Genomic DNA, 13,997 nt, shown 5'->3' on the forward strand with positions numbered 1-13,997 from the left:
CTGATCTGATCCACAATGACTCCTACACTGACATTTCCGGCCACAGCATATCGAGCACGGAGTAGATAGATCAACTTCATGCTCTCTGACACTAGGATGGCCAAGTCGCCGACAACGCACAGCAGACTAAGTGGATCCTCATCGCCAATGATACCTCTTCAGACCAAAGAGCGAATTAGCGGTATATCCTTCCAGCCATTGCCCCGTGCCTCTCCACTCATGGACTCAATGCCTTGATTTCACACGAGCGCACGGCCATCCGAAGAACCAGAATTAGCACCATACAATGTTCAACAAAGTACGTTCTATCTTGCTTTTTGGAAATGGAACGCTTCGTGCATTACCGCTCGCCCGCGCGATTAAATTCTTCAGGGACCTGCATGTAGCCTGGATCCAACTAGTAGGTAGCTATCTGTTTTCTTCTGTCGTGGCGTCCGGACTACTTGGTGGATGCGTCGTCTAGTCTCACAGTGAGGCAGGATTTTCAGATGCATGCATGATATAGCGGGTGGAGGCGCCAGGTTGCCTAGACAGGCGGTTCAGCTCCGCGATCAGCGTGCGATCCATTTTCTTTTTCCTCTTTCGTGAGGGACTAACCGATTGGTAGCTGTCAGTTTGCTCTAGCCAGTGCCGGTCGCACTAGCTTCATTCACCGAGCCACGGTGATCCATTGCTCGATCATATCAGCGTGTGTACGGAGTAATTGAAGCTGAGCATGGAACACTTCGTCTCTACTAAGGGTCGCTTTGACATCACAATCTATAGGAATTAGATTAGACCTTCGGGAGGTCGGGAAGCCAAGCACGAGCCATATATTCCCGACGGCTTATGCCTAAGCTACGTACTCCAACTATCCGACCTCCAGGTCTTCTCCGCAATGGGGTAAAGGTTAGTGTCAGCTTTTGCGGGTGAGATGTTTGCGACTGGGAATGTAAGACCGCAAGGTTACGCCGCAGGATAGCCCGAAGAAGAAACTAATGTGCGCTGAAGAATAACCCCTCTGCCGCCACTGCCACGCCAGCCCGTGTCCCTTGAAATCCAGAGAAGGGCAAATGTCCGCCGACTATTGATAGGCCCAGAAGAAGAAATACCGACGGACAGACGCCGCATGTCGGTATGTGAAGTAGGTCGGTGCCTTCTGTCGGGGACCAACTTACCCAAACCAGCAACACTATCGGGGGTCCCTAGGAAGAATTTGCAGATTAGACCCATGCTAGACGAACAGCTACTGCAGTAGGTGCATACCGGCAAACAATATAAAAAAAAGCACGAGCCATTCAGGATGCCTCGCTCACTTCCCAACACGGATAAGCAGCCTAGTGCCATGCACGCTAACCAAACCATGCAGCTTTACTCGTGGGAATATTTTCGCCCCGGCAGCCAATGATCGCTTCGACGCGCACGTTCTTCTGCCCTTTCACGTGCGGTGTGACTTGACTGCATTGTCACATCGGGTACTTTCTATTTTGGCAACCAGTCGTGTTGCTGCGGGATGAAAGTACCCCCAGGTACCTTGTACATGAGGCTGGCATATGTCAATGCTTGTCAGGGCCTAGGCTACTTGCTCATTGTTTGTCCCCTCGGGCTGAAGAACCCTCTGGCTTATTCCGACAGGGGCTTCATTGTTTGCTCTCTGCATGAAGAAGGGCTATTCACCGCCGTCTGGACCTTTGATCTCCGTATTCAATAATGCTGCCATTATATTGCTTGTGATCGGGCAGATGTGACGCGTCGCGCAGCCTATACCTCGGATGGTTATATGTCTGCGTGCATGCCTCAATATAGGAACAATTATTGCAAGCATATCATTCTACTAAAACGCGACTGCGGGACCTGCATAGTTATGGACAAAATTATGTGCTACTATAGAAGATTATCGTCCACGGACGACAATATATATTTGCAGCTAGGACGAGACACATCCACATATGTAGTCTATGCCAGTCCTCACTTTACTAGTAAAAGAGTATAGTCAGTTATTAGTAGTATATACTCCTCCTACTATTAAAATAATCAAGCACTGCCACCACTCGAACTTGGTTTTATAATATCATGCGATAGTACATCCCTCACAAACCTGCACCATCATAGTTCCCCCCCTACACGGTAGACACGCAACAACCATCACTCCATCCAACCTCTACAATCCATTCTAACAAAAAAAGCATAAATCAATTCTTGTGCATATTTTTCTACATCTACATGAAAAACCCCATAATCTACCAGAATTACCCATCGCCAAATCTAATCCACACTCCCCGGTAAAGAGTCAAGGAAGGAAGGAAGTGTAAATATAACGTAAACCTGACTAACTGGTAGACAAGCTTCTTTCCCCCTTCCTTTATAGCATGTACTGTACTATCTTGATAGAATGAAGATGAAGATGAGTAAGCGTTATGATGGTATAAAATTGAAATCAAAGTGTATGTATGTAAATTAAGTTCCTACGAATTTAGCGAAGTTGAAGTAGTATGCATAGTACTGTGGTCATGATATATATATATATATAATACTAGTAGTACATAGTAGCGTAAACTATTGATACTATAGACATTCCCCACCTGGAAGTAGACAGAACGATAAAATAGTTCATTTATGAACGCTAATAACTACTTCTTTAACAGTACTAGTAATTGACATTAAGATCCAAAGTGGAGAGAGGTGCTTGATGTAGGGGTGGGTGGGTGTCTAGTGAGGTGGCAACGGACAAAAGCTGATTCAAAAATGATATCTACACTTGCTACAAAAGATGAAATCAAAACACAGACACGACAATCACTTGTGCTCCTTAGAGTAACTCTTCCTGGTGGACATAAGAAGCGAGACCAACTCATCCTTATCCACGTCCTCTCGTGGATTCCTCTTGGCGGCTTCAATGTGCTTGTCAGTGACAGGAACACCAGGATAATCCTCGAAGAATATCTCAACTGTATCGAAGCTTGCTCTTTCCACGATCAACTCGACTGCTGCCTCAGTGGTGGGTAGCGGTATCCGGTGCTGCATACAGGCTCGGATGAATTCGTCAAAAGGGCGAAACGAAACACAGTCTTGCCGGGGCAAAGATGGAAGCATCTCCAGCATTTGAGCCGACACTTCACAGCTGACATATCGTAGTAGAGCTCCTGCTGCCTGTGCCAAAGATACTGGGTCGATTTTAGGGTCCTGCCATATGGCTTCCCAGACTGCGTTGAGGTTGAGGTCACGGCGCTGTTCAAGGAACAATTCGAGAGCCCTGATGTTGTGCTTTGCCTGAAAAATGTTGTTATTTTGAATAGCATAGATCAGGATATCCTCTGTAATTGGAACAGCTTCTGATCCCAGTCGACTGAGAAGTAAGCGTATGACAGATCTGGGACGCCTCCCCAACAATAAAGATTTAACCACTTCTTCTGTAATTAAAACTTGGTTGTTTTGCCTATCGAGCAGGAAATCCATTGCACCCCTGTCTTGTACAATTTTGGTAATTAGGTTTGGTGTCACAGGAAAGTCTGGATCTCTCTTGTGAATGACCCTTAAGGTATGACCGTTGCTAGTGACTGTTTCCATCAGCCATTCATCCACTCCCACAAGCCGCCGGTCGAGAAGCTTTCCCAGCACCCTTCCACTCCGCGCGTCTCCGTCTGTTGCTATTTTCTGGATCATCCGTTTAATTGGAAGGCAGTCACACCGCCGATCCAATAGCAGACTCATGGAGTTAGGGAGAGTACATGCCGCTTCCAGTAGTCGATCAGTTACCGGAATATCTGGCCATCTTTCCAAGATGAATGCGAGTACATAGTCCGCTGTGGAAGAACCTATATCGGCAACAGATAATAATGCATCTTCTGAAACCGGAAGGGTGTGGCCCAGGAGATCATACAGATATCTAATCAAGCTCCGTCCACGCCAATGATTATCAGCTACAGAGCGTAATGTCTCCTCTGTGATGGGGAGACCAGAACCACCGGTATTGTTCACCAGAAGCTCCAACATTTCCTGATCGTGATATCGAGCAGCGTCGCAAAATATTTGCTCAGTGACCACAAATCCCGCTTGTTGTCTGCACAGGAGCGTCTTTATCATTACCACCCCTTGGCTATGGTTTTGCACAATTCTCTGAATAATCTCCTCATCAATGATGGTGTCCTGCCCACACGCCTCAAGCAAGACATCCATGATTTCACTGCCATATAAGCCGTTTCCTGCAGCGGCTAAGAAGATCTCTTTATCAATGATTGACCCCGGCTCTCGTCTGGCTAGAAGTAGTCTCACTGTCTGTGGATCGCATGCAGACCTGGCAGCCGAAATGAGCACTTTCTGGGTGACCCGGATTTCCTCGCCATGCTCCTGCAGAAGCAGCTCCATTGTTTCTTTCTTTCCTCTCGCAAAAGCTTCAGTCCATTCCTCATCCAGCTTGATATCATTCCTCACCTGCTTATTCAAAATGGCAATCATGGCACCAATATTCAACGGGGACACACCCTGCTGCACCAATGATGGGGTAAGTCTTATATCCGCGTCACACTTTTCTAGAAGCAAGTGCATGGTTTTGTTGCCGCAGTGTAAATTTTCCAGCACAGCTCTCAGCAAACCCTTAGTTATTTTGAGGCCCATTTTCTCCTTCCGATCGAGAAGGCAGCTCATTACTATATGTGCCGACATCCAATTTTTGGCTGCTCTCTCAGCTAGTCTCCCATCAATAATATTTAGCGACGCTCTTGATTGATCATGCAAAGTACCCTTGTCCCAAAGCAGGTCTAGAATCATTGTTAACTTCTCTTTGTCGGACGCGATGGCGTGAATAATCCTCAGCATGCGTTCAATCACTTCTCGTGGTATCTTATCCACTTTATCCAGCAACAACTCTAGAACCTCCAAATGGCCTCCACGCGCGGCTGCTAGCAATGCGTTGTTCCGTTCAATAAGCCCTGAGCCCATTGGATTTGCACCTATTGCAAGCAGCGTCTCAACTGTCGGTTTGAGTCCTCTTCGTGATGCAGAACACAAAGGCGATTGCAGTTCCTCGAATGATTTACGCCACACGAAATTAAAGTCAACAGAAATCAAGCGTTCCCAGTTGAAATAGACATCACGATCTGTGAACAGGCGGTCAACCTTTTTCTGGAGGCCCGTACCAGTGGCGCATAATTCCCCTACTTCTGCCAGATGACGACCCCAATATCTCGCAGCGTAGATTAGTAGTGGCTGTCGTGAGGCGGCGGTCTGGCTTAGGATCTCGGTAGTTTCGAGCAGACAGTCGATCGTTCTAGTTGCTATGGCGTTATGGCCAGAAATGGCCGAGAATTGATACCAGTGACCCCCAGCTTCATTGCGTACCAGAAACTCTTTCACGGAGAAATGAGCCAGCCTCACAGTATCATCGGAGATGCTCACGGTAACTAGAGAAGTAGTACAGGTGGTCACAACGTCTTCTGGGAAGCGGAAAGACACAACAGCCGCGATAGTCTTCAGATCCAGCGGGACGGCAGAGAAACTGAGCCAGATCAAAATCGTGCGGGCTGCTTCCCGATCATCCGGTGATATCCTCTCAAGAGTATCTTTATAGGTGTCCTCGAGTGTGACTGGGATGGAATCAAGAGCCTTTTGGAAGGCTTCCTCGGTTTTGGACTTTTCCAGCCGCTTTATCTGCAAATCAGCCCAGCGAAAGCGCCTGTTCGATCTCACATATTAATCGTACTGTACATATTTGCTGACAAATTGAACATACCGTTCCGGAATATCAAGCAATCTCTCCAGAGTTCGTTCCTTAAGCGACTCGCCCCATTCACACAACCTGCCATGGGCAACTTGAGCACGGACGAAAGTTTCTACATCTCCACTCAACCCAGCCTCCAGATCCACCCTTTGATATTGTTCCAGCCTCGAGCGTATATCAGGCTCTGGCCGACTGGTGGCAAGAATGTGCAATTTGGTTTGATGCTTTTTTAACAATTCCTCAAGAAATTGCAAGAGCGAGCTCCGTTCGTTATCCCCAGTCGCGGGGCACTCATCCAGAGCATCGAGGATAAGGAAAAACTCACCCTGAGAAGTTTCAAGCAGATTGTCGAGAATTTCTGCAAGCTTTCGCTGTTGGGGCTTACTACCTCGGTGACAATGTTCTTCCCAAAGTTTGATTATGGATCCGGGAAGTATTGGCGGCATAAATTGTCGCAAGATGGACCTGATCATGTTGTACATCTTCTGTGTTTCGTCATTGCTGAATTGAAAATACCAGTAGGCATAGTTCCTGGAGGTGTCAGACTCGCAGAACTCCTCGATGTCTTGGATCACCGTAGAACAGAGAACCGATTTTCCGCAGCCGACTTATACTAAGTGTCAGTTTTGTTTTCATGAAGATCCATTGAACGCACCTGCTCCATAAAGCCAAAGGATCTTTCCGGGCGTGAACTTCCACTTTTCATACTTGGGCATGTTGAGAACCCATTTCCCCGTGTTTGATGCCCTGCGGTTTTGAGTGGTATTCTGGGGATCTGAATAGGATGCCGTGGACAGCCAGTCGAGAATCTCTCGGTCCTGCAAGCCTGCTGCTATTAGAATATGCCCTTCTTAGAAGAGCAATACTTGGCGAATATCTTACTCCTAGTGTGCGATTGGATAGCCTTCAGTCTTTCAATCGCCTCGTCTATACCGTCGAGCATGCTTTCGGCTTGTTTCCTGTGGTCTGTAACGATGAGCAAGACCTCAAATATGTCGATGATAGCAAGCGGATGGTAGTAATACCTAGAGCTACCGTAAGATCTGCCCACCTTAAAACAGCCTGCTCTTTCTTTTCGACAGATTCCTTGAGCTCCTTCAGCGGCTCCTGAACAAGGGCCCTAATACTTTCTCCCACGCGGGCTCTCAAGGTATCAGTCTCTATGACCACATGGAGAACCTCCATCTAGACCACATACCGGCTTTGCTTTCATTTTCTGCCTTTTTTACCTCCGCCGTGTATTGCAGAATAGCCGTGTAGACTTCAACCAAAGTATCTTCTAACCCTCGGTCGCTTTCCACTTTTCTGTCTCGATAATGATTTTCAAGGATTGCATAATAGGAAAGAATGCCGGTGAGATACTCGGCTGCGTGAAAGATGTCGTCCCGACGTTCAATGTCGTTTTTGATCATCGTCAGACCAAGCGAAACAACTGACCATGCAATTGACGCTGAGCCTGAATATTAGTAGATATACATAGTATAGGCCGGAACAAAGAACCCAATTCGACGACTCACGACTCACCATGGGAGGTCACATCATAAGACACCAGTTTAGAGACAAAGTCCTGTGCCTGCAATGCATGAAGAATGATGTTTTTGGCGGCATCGCGGACGTTGATGTGTCCCCCGTTGCGCTTGCGAATCTTGAGCCCACCTTCCTTGTACTCGCGGTACTTCTCTTCCGTGATCTTTATGACGTTTTCGATGGCATTCGTGATAGGTAGTGAGCTCTCCAGACCGAGGGCAAGTCGGTCTTTCTCATCTAGCTTTTCTCCAGCAACCTCCCAAAGGTTTGCTCTTGCGGGGGCAGAAGATTCGGCATCTGGCGTGGACACGTCAACAGCAGCAATCGATATGACCCGATCCGGAGGGGAATCGGGCTGTTCGTCTGCTTTTGTATGCTTCTCACGGCGATGTCGACTTCCTTTCGCAAAGTTGAGTTTGGATTTTACTCTTGAAAACATTCTAGGAATCTTAGTCTTGGGGTGTTGTTGCCCCGTCCAGAGTCGGACTCAGCCAAAGTCAGATGAATGAATTGGGAAGGAACGAGGCTGGGGGGGGCTGAGCCCCGCTTCAAGGTATCCAGCTGGCTTGCATACACTAAGGTTGGTGCTAAGTACTACATAGTACTAGTAGCCTCAAGCTGAGCGGCAAAATTATTTCCTCATTGGGTTCGTATGTAGCCCCCGTCTTGGTTTTGCTTTTTCTCTCCGTACTCAAAGGTGTGCTGGAATAACACTTGGAGATATACTAGTGAATATGATATATTGTATCATGGGTATCATTGAACGTTAAAGACTTTTTCAAACTACTAAGTATATGTACTCTTTTTATCTTTGCTGGTCGGCTGAGTTGGCTACATTGTTCACAAAGAAGAAAGAAAGACACACACACACACACACAGAGAGAGAGAGAGAGAGAGAGATGAGACTACTACTTTAATGTAGGAAATAACCCAACTTAGTGGACATTAGAAATGATATATACTACTACTCAAGACCACTTCAAACATACCTAACCATGTAGTCCACCAACTACTCATCCCAACACATACAGAATAAAAATAACACACCATCACACACTATCAACTACACCTAAAACAACCCCTCCATATCCAAATCCAAGAACTCGGGATTCCCCACCGCCATATCCGCCGCATTCAACACATCATCAATACTCGTATCCAAACCCCCACTTCCCATCCCTCCCATGCCTCCTGCCCCCCCACCGCCGTCCATTCCCGCCGCGACAGCATTGTCCAGCATCTGGTTGATCGTACTCTCCTCTTCGTGGCCTCCTGCCCCGGAGGTTTCCAGGTCCATTTGTCCCGGTCCACCTACACCCACACCGAGCTGCATGTTCTGAATGATGTTGTTCATGTCGAGCTGCGAGGGCGGAGTGAGGGCCGCGTTGACGCGGCGCCAGAGCCGCACGATGATTTCCGCGCGGAGGGGATCCTTTTCGCAGATCTTGGGGACGGAGTCGTGTAACTGGTAGAGGGCGCCGCGGGGAGTGAGAATGGGGTTTCGCGGGGGAATTTCTTTGGTCGTGTTGGTAGGGTCGATGTGGTGATGGGGGGAGTAGGTGTTTTGGTCGACGGCGAAGGAGTCAGCCAGGGGGGCGCAGATCATGGTGGCTGCGATGTCGAGGGCGAGGTCGCTGCTGCCTGTAGTGTTGGTGGGTGAGGTGGTGGCTTGGAGTTTGAGTTCGTCGATTAGGGCGCATAGTACACGCATGGAGCCTTGGATGTGGATGCCTGCGATGAATTGGCGGTGGGTGTAGGATTGAGGGGCCATGCTCATGTCTGGGCTGGTGCTCCAGAGGACGAGCGATTGGAAGGTGCTGCGGATGCTGGCGAGGAGGCCGCCGGGGGTGTGGGCGGTCCAGGACTCGAGCTCGCTGCGGTGGGTGCTGCCGCTGCGTTGGAAGGAGAGGTGGGGTTCGAGAGCCTCGAGGATGGGTTTGATGGTGTCGTCGGGTTGGCGAGCGCGGATGCTCTTGAGTTGTTCTTCGAGGGAGCGGGCTGTAATGTTGAGGACGGTTCGGTGGATTTCTTTGGCTTCGCCGGAGATGGAGCTCGGGCTTATGAGGGAGTGGAGGGCTTTGAGGGGGATGGAGGGGTCGCTTTCGTATTCCCAGATGTGGTTGCCGAGCCAGTTTAGGGCGAGGATGAGAGATGGGAGGAGGAAGGGTTCTAGGAGGTCTGCGTGTTGTTAGTAGTTTCGAGGGGAAAAGGGTAGGGTGTATAGGGCTTACATTCGAAGCCGCCCTTGAGGGTGTCGAAGTCGAGCTTTCCTGCTTCGCATGCGCTGAGACTTTGGTTGAAAAGTGTAGTCACTAGCATGTAGAATTCCTGTGGACTGCAGGCGGACATGGTCTCTTCGCTGATTCCCTCGGCCATAAATAGGGCGTTGATCCAGGATCCGAGATTCTTGTTCTGCTTCTCGCTGAGGTCATCGAGCTTCTGGCTGCAAAAGCCGTTCTCAAGCAGTCGCAAGACGAAGGAATTGCTACCTCCGATTCCCATGTCCTGCGGTCGCAGATCGTATCGGAACTTGAAGGTCAGTACGAGTAGAAGAATGCTTCCAAACTCGTCGTAGACCGGTTGGCTTTCACCCTGGTCCTCGTCCCAGTGCCAGGCGTCTAGCAGAGCGCAGAGCGGTTGTAGTACTTGCTTCAAGCTCCGGAAGAGCAAAATCACGTCCAGAGCCTGCGGCCGACGGGACAGTGAGTTGCAGATGTTTTTCAACGTCATGGTCTCTTTTTGATTGCAGAGATGGTGCATGACCTAGTTGCGTTAACCTTTGATTGCAACCAAATTACTGGAGGACCTACATCTGTAATAGCACCCACTATCGCACCTGCGTTGCCCTCCATGGACTCAATCTCATTGATCAACTGCTCTGCGCGCTCCGGATTGGCGTTGATCTGCGAGACGAGCTCATCCTTGTTGTAAGGGCCGCCGACAGGGAGAGTCTGCATTGGGTTCTCGCCCAACAGGCGCTCGATACTCGACTCGGGAATTAACTTGTGCGAGGCACAAGCGAACAAAAACTCTTGTCGCACATCGGACAAGACCGTGTTGCTTTGCATAGCAAACATCTGCGAGAACGATGGGAATGTGTTTGGATCGAGCCGGCTCAAAGCATGGCTGATGCAAAGCTCCATCGGCAACGGCAACGACACAATAGAGGCTGCCAACATAGCCGCGATGAAGGTGGGAAGCTTGTTCACCAGAAACGAGCGGAACAAGAACATAGTTCGGCTAGACTCGTTGCGGTAGCTGGCATTCGATAGGACATCAAACGACGCCGTTATGAGCTCCTCGATGAGAACTTGATAGTGTCCCTGCGATGGTCAGCTAATGCTTTGATAAAGACGAGATTGTACTGACGCCGTATCTATTGGACAGGAAATTGAGCAGCATGCTATCATCCACCAAGGGGCGGCCCACAAGCTAGAATCCAGTTAGTAATATTCAAGCAATAGTGCAGCATCTCAAATACCATCGCATTGATATACACATAGAGACCTGCTCTGGAATTAATCACAGGCCCGTCCATGACCGAATCCTCAAACTGAAGCGCATTGACATTGACATTTTCCATCATGGAAACATCCAACGCTTTCGACGAAGGCTCTCCAAAGAGATTGAACTCCTTCTGCAGGCTATCCAACCGGTTACGGAGCGGCAGCGATACTTCCACGCAGAGGGGAAGATACGCCGATAGAGCCTGTCCAAGCTTTATCTTCAGCGCTATCGACCCGTCAGTACTTTCCAGATATTAGAAGAAAATGATATAATACCTTCATGAGAATCCGCCGAAAGAACCTCCAAACCCTTAGCCGTCCCCGAAAGCGCCGCAAGCAGAATCCCGAGACTCTCAAACAACGACACCGCATCAGGTGAACTCATCAACCCGCCCGTTTGATGACTGGTATCCAAATGACTATGATGCCAAGCCACAACCGCCTGAATCCAATCAACAATGGACGCAAAGATACTCAACGCCTCAGCAAAAGTCTTAGAAGCAGTGCCCGTCGAAACAGATAGCATAGCGTCCTGAACCACCCTGATATCCGTCATCAGAGTATAACACTTCCGCTTCTGCTTTCCCTGCGCAGCAGCCGCAGCAGCAGCACTCGTCTCCGAATCACCCGCCGACGGCAACTTATCATGAATAGACGAATGCTTGAGCAACGAATTCAACATCGTCGAAGTCCGCACCAATCCCATCTTGCACAGACAGTCAATATACAAAGGGGGCAGGGGATCCCATTTAATCCCCGTTGCGAGGCGCGTCTCCAGCAACACATCTAGCAGCTGGGCTTCACCAATGGGATAGCGCTGCATCAGCAGCCGCGTGAGGTTCTTGAACTCCGCGGCATCGATCCGGTGGAGCAAACATTGTTGGAGGAATGTCCCCCATTGTTCGGAGGATGTCATGTTCCAGATGTTTTCGCGAGGTTACCTGGCTTTGCGGAGTGCATAGCAAGCATGCGAGGAGATATATATTGGAACTCAATTTACACGTTCACTTGAACTCGGCGCTGATGTAGCGTTGGACATCGTGCCTTGGCCCTCCTTGTTGGCGGTTCTTTCCGGGGAAAGCTTCAACCGTTTGTTTGGACGACGTCGTGGAGGGGTCACGTGGGATTAGATAAGCGGATGTCACATGATGGGTGGTTGTTGAGACTGATGACATTCAGTATAGAAGTATATGCTTGACAAGGACGAGAGACAACCACAACATAGTTAGGTGTATAAGTGTGATAGCATCTATATATATAGTAGTATATACACACATGAGACCTATCTGTATGTATATAAAGGACCCAGACTTGGCTCAATGTCATGTCATGTCAATCGATACCTGTCAGACCCAACTCGTAATTACAATACCATTCACGCCACAAACCATGAGGGAGTAATCCCAGACCCTGTGTAACCATACCCCATCGGACCAACTACCTAGCTCGAACATGACAGACTTCAAACTGCATGAGACACAAGGAATTCGAAACCGAGTTATACCTCAAACAGCATATGCAGCAAGCAAAGGTTTGGAGTGCTCGGACGTTCACCGTTGTTAGTCAAAGCGATCTGGCGCCAAAAAACTACTACTATGTACTCAAGCCCACAAATACCTGTACAGGCCAATCAAGCCCGCCAGATCAAGGGTAAACAGCCACGCTGGGCGCACCATCCAGGACGAGTTGAACCATGGGACCAGATTGGGGGCCCCTTGACGGACAATTATATGTAGAAGGTTTCGATTGCAGGGTGGGGGATTTTCCACAGAGTACTAAGTAAGAGACTAAAGGGGGGCTGGTGAGTGAGGGAGGGAGGGTACCTAGGGCCACAGTGAGAACCACTATCTTGAACCACACAATGGGACCTTGACTTTTCCTTTCTCTCTCTGCCCCCCTCCCCACTCTTAAAAAAAGAATTAAGCGACGGAATTAGACAACATACCATGTGAGATCTTGTGTGCATCTGGCCCTGAGAGTTTTTTTTCCTTTTTCATTTTTTTTTACTGTTCCCCTTGCCGATCTCCCCACCCGAGACGAGGATCTCGGAAATCTGGAAAGTGGACGAGGCTATGAAGAAAAAGTGAGGTTAATCTCGACCAGATGCCAGAAACGGGTTGTCTGACGAGATTTCTCTCTCGCTCTTTTTCTTTCTCTCCCGGCCGAGAGAAAGGTACCATATCGGGGGTACTCGGAATTGTATTTCCTTGACACATGGATTTACTTTGTAAAATTTCAAAGTAGTAGTATTGTTGTGTGTGTATGGTACCATAGTAGTATATGTGAAGAGTATAGAATAATATGTTAGTAGCACTTGGTATAGTGATGGTCAATGCTGATTGACAGGCTAGTTAGGTTATTAATTATAAAGGCAACTACTATTACTGGAAGTCTGTGCTGTGTTTTGCTTTCACCAATAATGCAGGGTACTCTACTGAATCATAGCTTCTGACTCGCAATTTGCACATCTCTCTCCTAAGAACATGCCCGGAATTCCTACCTAGTAAAGTTTTAGAGTTTGGTGGGCGAGGGGTCACTGAGCGGCGATCTTGCATATGTGGGTAAGAATTGCCCGTCGGAAATACTGTCCCATCTCCGGTACGGGTACTAGTAAGATTCAGTTCCGGTCCGATCGATCTTGTATTACTTTCGGTATTGTTCGATGGGTATACACGGTAACAATGTATATATGTTGTCATAGCTGGATTCAAGCATATATACGTTTTCTCTAGCACTAATAAGTATATTGTGCATATTAGCATATACTGGCTGTTCTATAAGTTATTAAGTTCAATAACAAGGTTGTGAATAGTCAACATCAGGGGTATTGTAACTCCAACTTACGTATAGTTGGTAATACGTATGTAACGAGCTATGACCCCTCGACCTTCAATGACGCGTCGCAACATGACAGAACCTGACTCGACAAATTCTCCGAGTCCGGCGCCTTGACTCACCCGCTATCTGCACTGTTCAGTTGCCTACATGACAGGTACGGCGACCGATTGACTTGACATAAGAGAAATCGTATATTCGTTCGTTTGGAAGCTAAAACAGTCAAAGCAGCATACACACCACACGCCGCAGCACAGATGGGTAAATGCTCTTTCAGAAGAGACGGAGATCTCCGAACAAATCTACTATAGCACTTCCGATGGATCGGATGAAGTGTTGGGAGTTGGTTAGTAATCAGCTGAGTCTGAGTCCGAACATACGAAAATGTTACCAATCGGCGAAAGAGCAGTAATCTGATACGACTAAGCGGCAAA

The 13,997-nt window shown here is 48.3% G+C and overlaps 2 protein-coding genes across 2 annotated transcripts; both read right to left on the minus strand.

Annotated features, from left to right (window-relative positions):
* Positions 1-2,736: 2,736 nt before the first annotated feature.
* Positions 2,737-7,661, minus strand: BO85DRAFT_412589 (uncharacterized protein; the record flags this gene model as incomplete). Its single annotated transcript, XM_025657572.1, has 7 exons — positions 2,737-5,650; positions 5,708-6,302; positions 6,351-6,521; positions 6,578-6,661; positions 6,721-6,837; positions 6,894-7,145; positions 7,220-7,661. 7 exons carry the CDS (start codon positions 7,659-7,661, stop codon positions 2,776-2,778), a joined length of 4,536 nt encoding a protein of 1,511 aa, XP_025519785.1. The 3' UTR covers positions 2,737-2,775.
* Positions 7,662-8,140: 479 nt separating this feature from the next.
* Positions 8,141-11,780, minus strand: nut1 (putative RNA polymerase II mediator complex subunit Nut1). Its single transcript, XM_025656728.1, has 6 exons — positions 11,005-11,780; positions 10,704-10,954; positions 10,592-10,654; positions 10,033-10,545; positions 9,454-9,985; positions 8,141-9,400 (listed from the first exon to the last, which is right to left on the minus strand). Exons 1-6 carry the CDS (start codon positions 11,642-11,644, stop codon positions 8,292-8,294), a joined length of 3,108 nt encoding a protein of 1,035 aa, XP_025519786.1. The 5' UTR covers positions 11,645-11,780; the 3' UTR covers positions 8,141-8,291.
* Between the last annotated feature and the right edge of the window lie 2,217 nt (positions 11,781-13,997).

Source organism: Aspergillus piperis (genome assembly GCF_003184755.1).
Source record: "Aspergillus piperis CBS 112811 unplaced genomic scaffold BO85scaffold_2, whole genome shotgun sequence".
NCBI classification, from domain to species: domain Eukaryota; kingdom Fungi; phylum Ascomycota; class Eurotiomycetes; order Eurotiales; family Aspergillaceae; genus Aspergillus; species Aspergillus piperis.

Excerpts from the sequence above, each read along its gene's own strand:
- nut1 (XM_025656728.1), bottom strand. The coding sequence starts at position 11,644 with ATGACATCCTCCGAACAATGGGGGACATTCCTCCAACAATGTTTGCTC. Across the intron at positions 10,955-11,004 it reads TTCGGCGGATTCTCATGAAG|CGCTGAAGATAAAGCTTGGA; the intron begins GTATTATATCAT and ends ACGGGTCGATAG. Across the intron at positions 9,986-10,032 it reads TAGTGGGTGCTATTACAGAT|GTCATGCACCATCTCTGCAA; the intron begins GTAGGTCCTCCA and ends TAACGCAACTAG.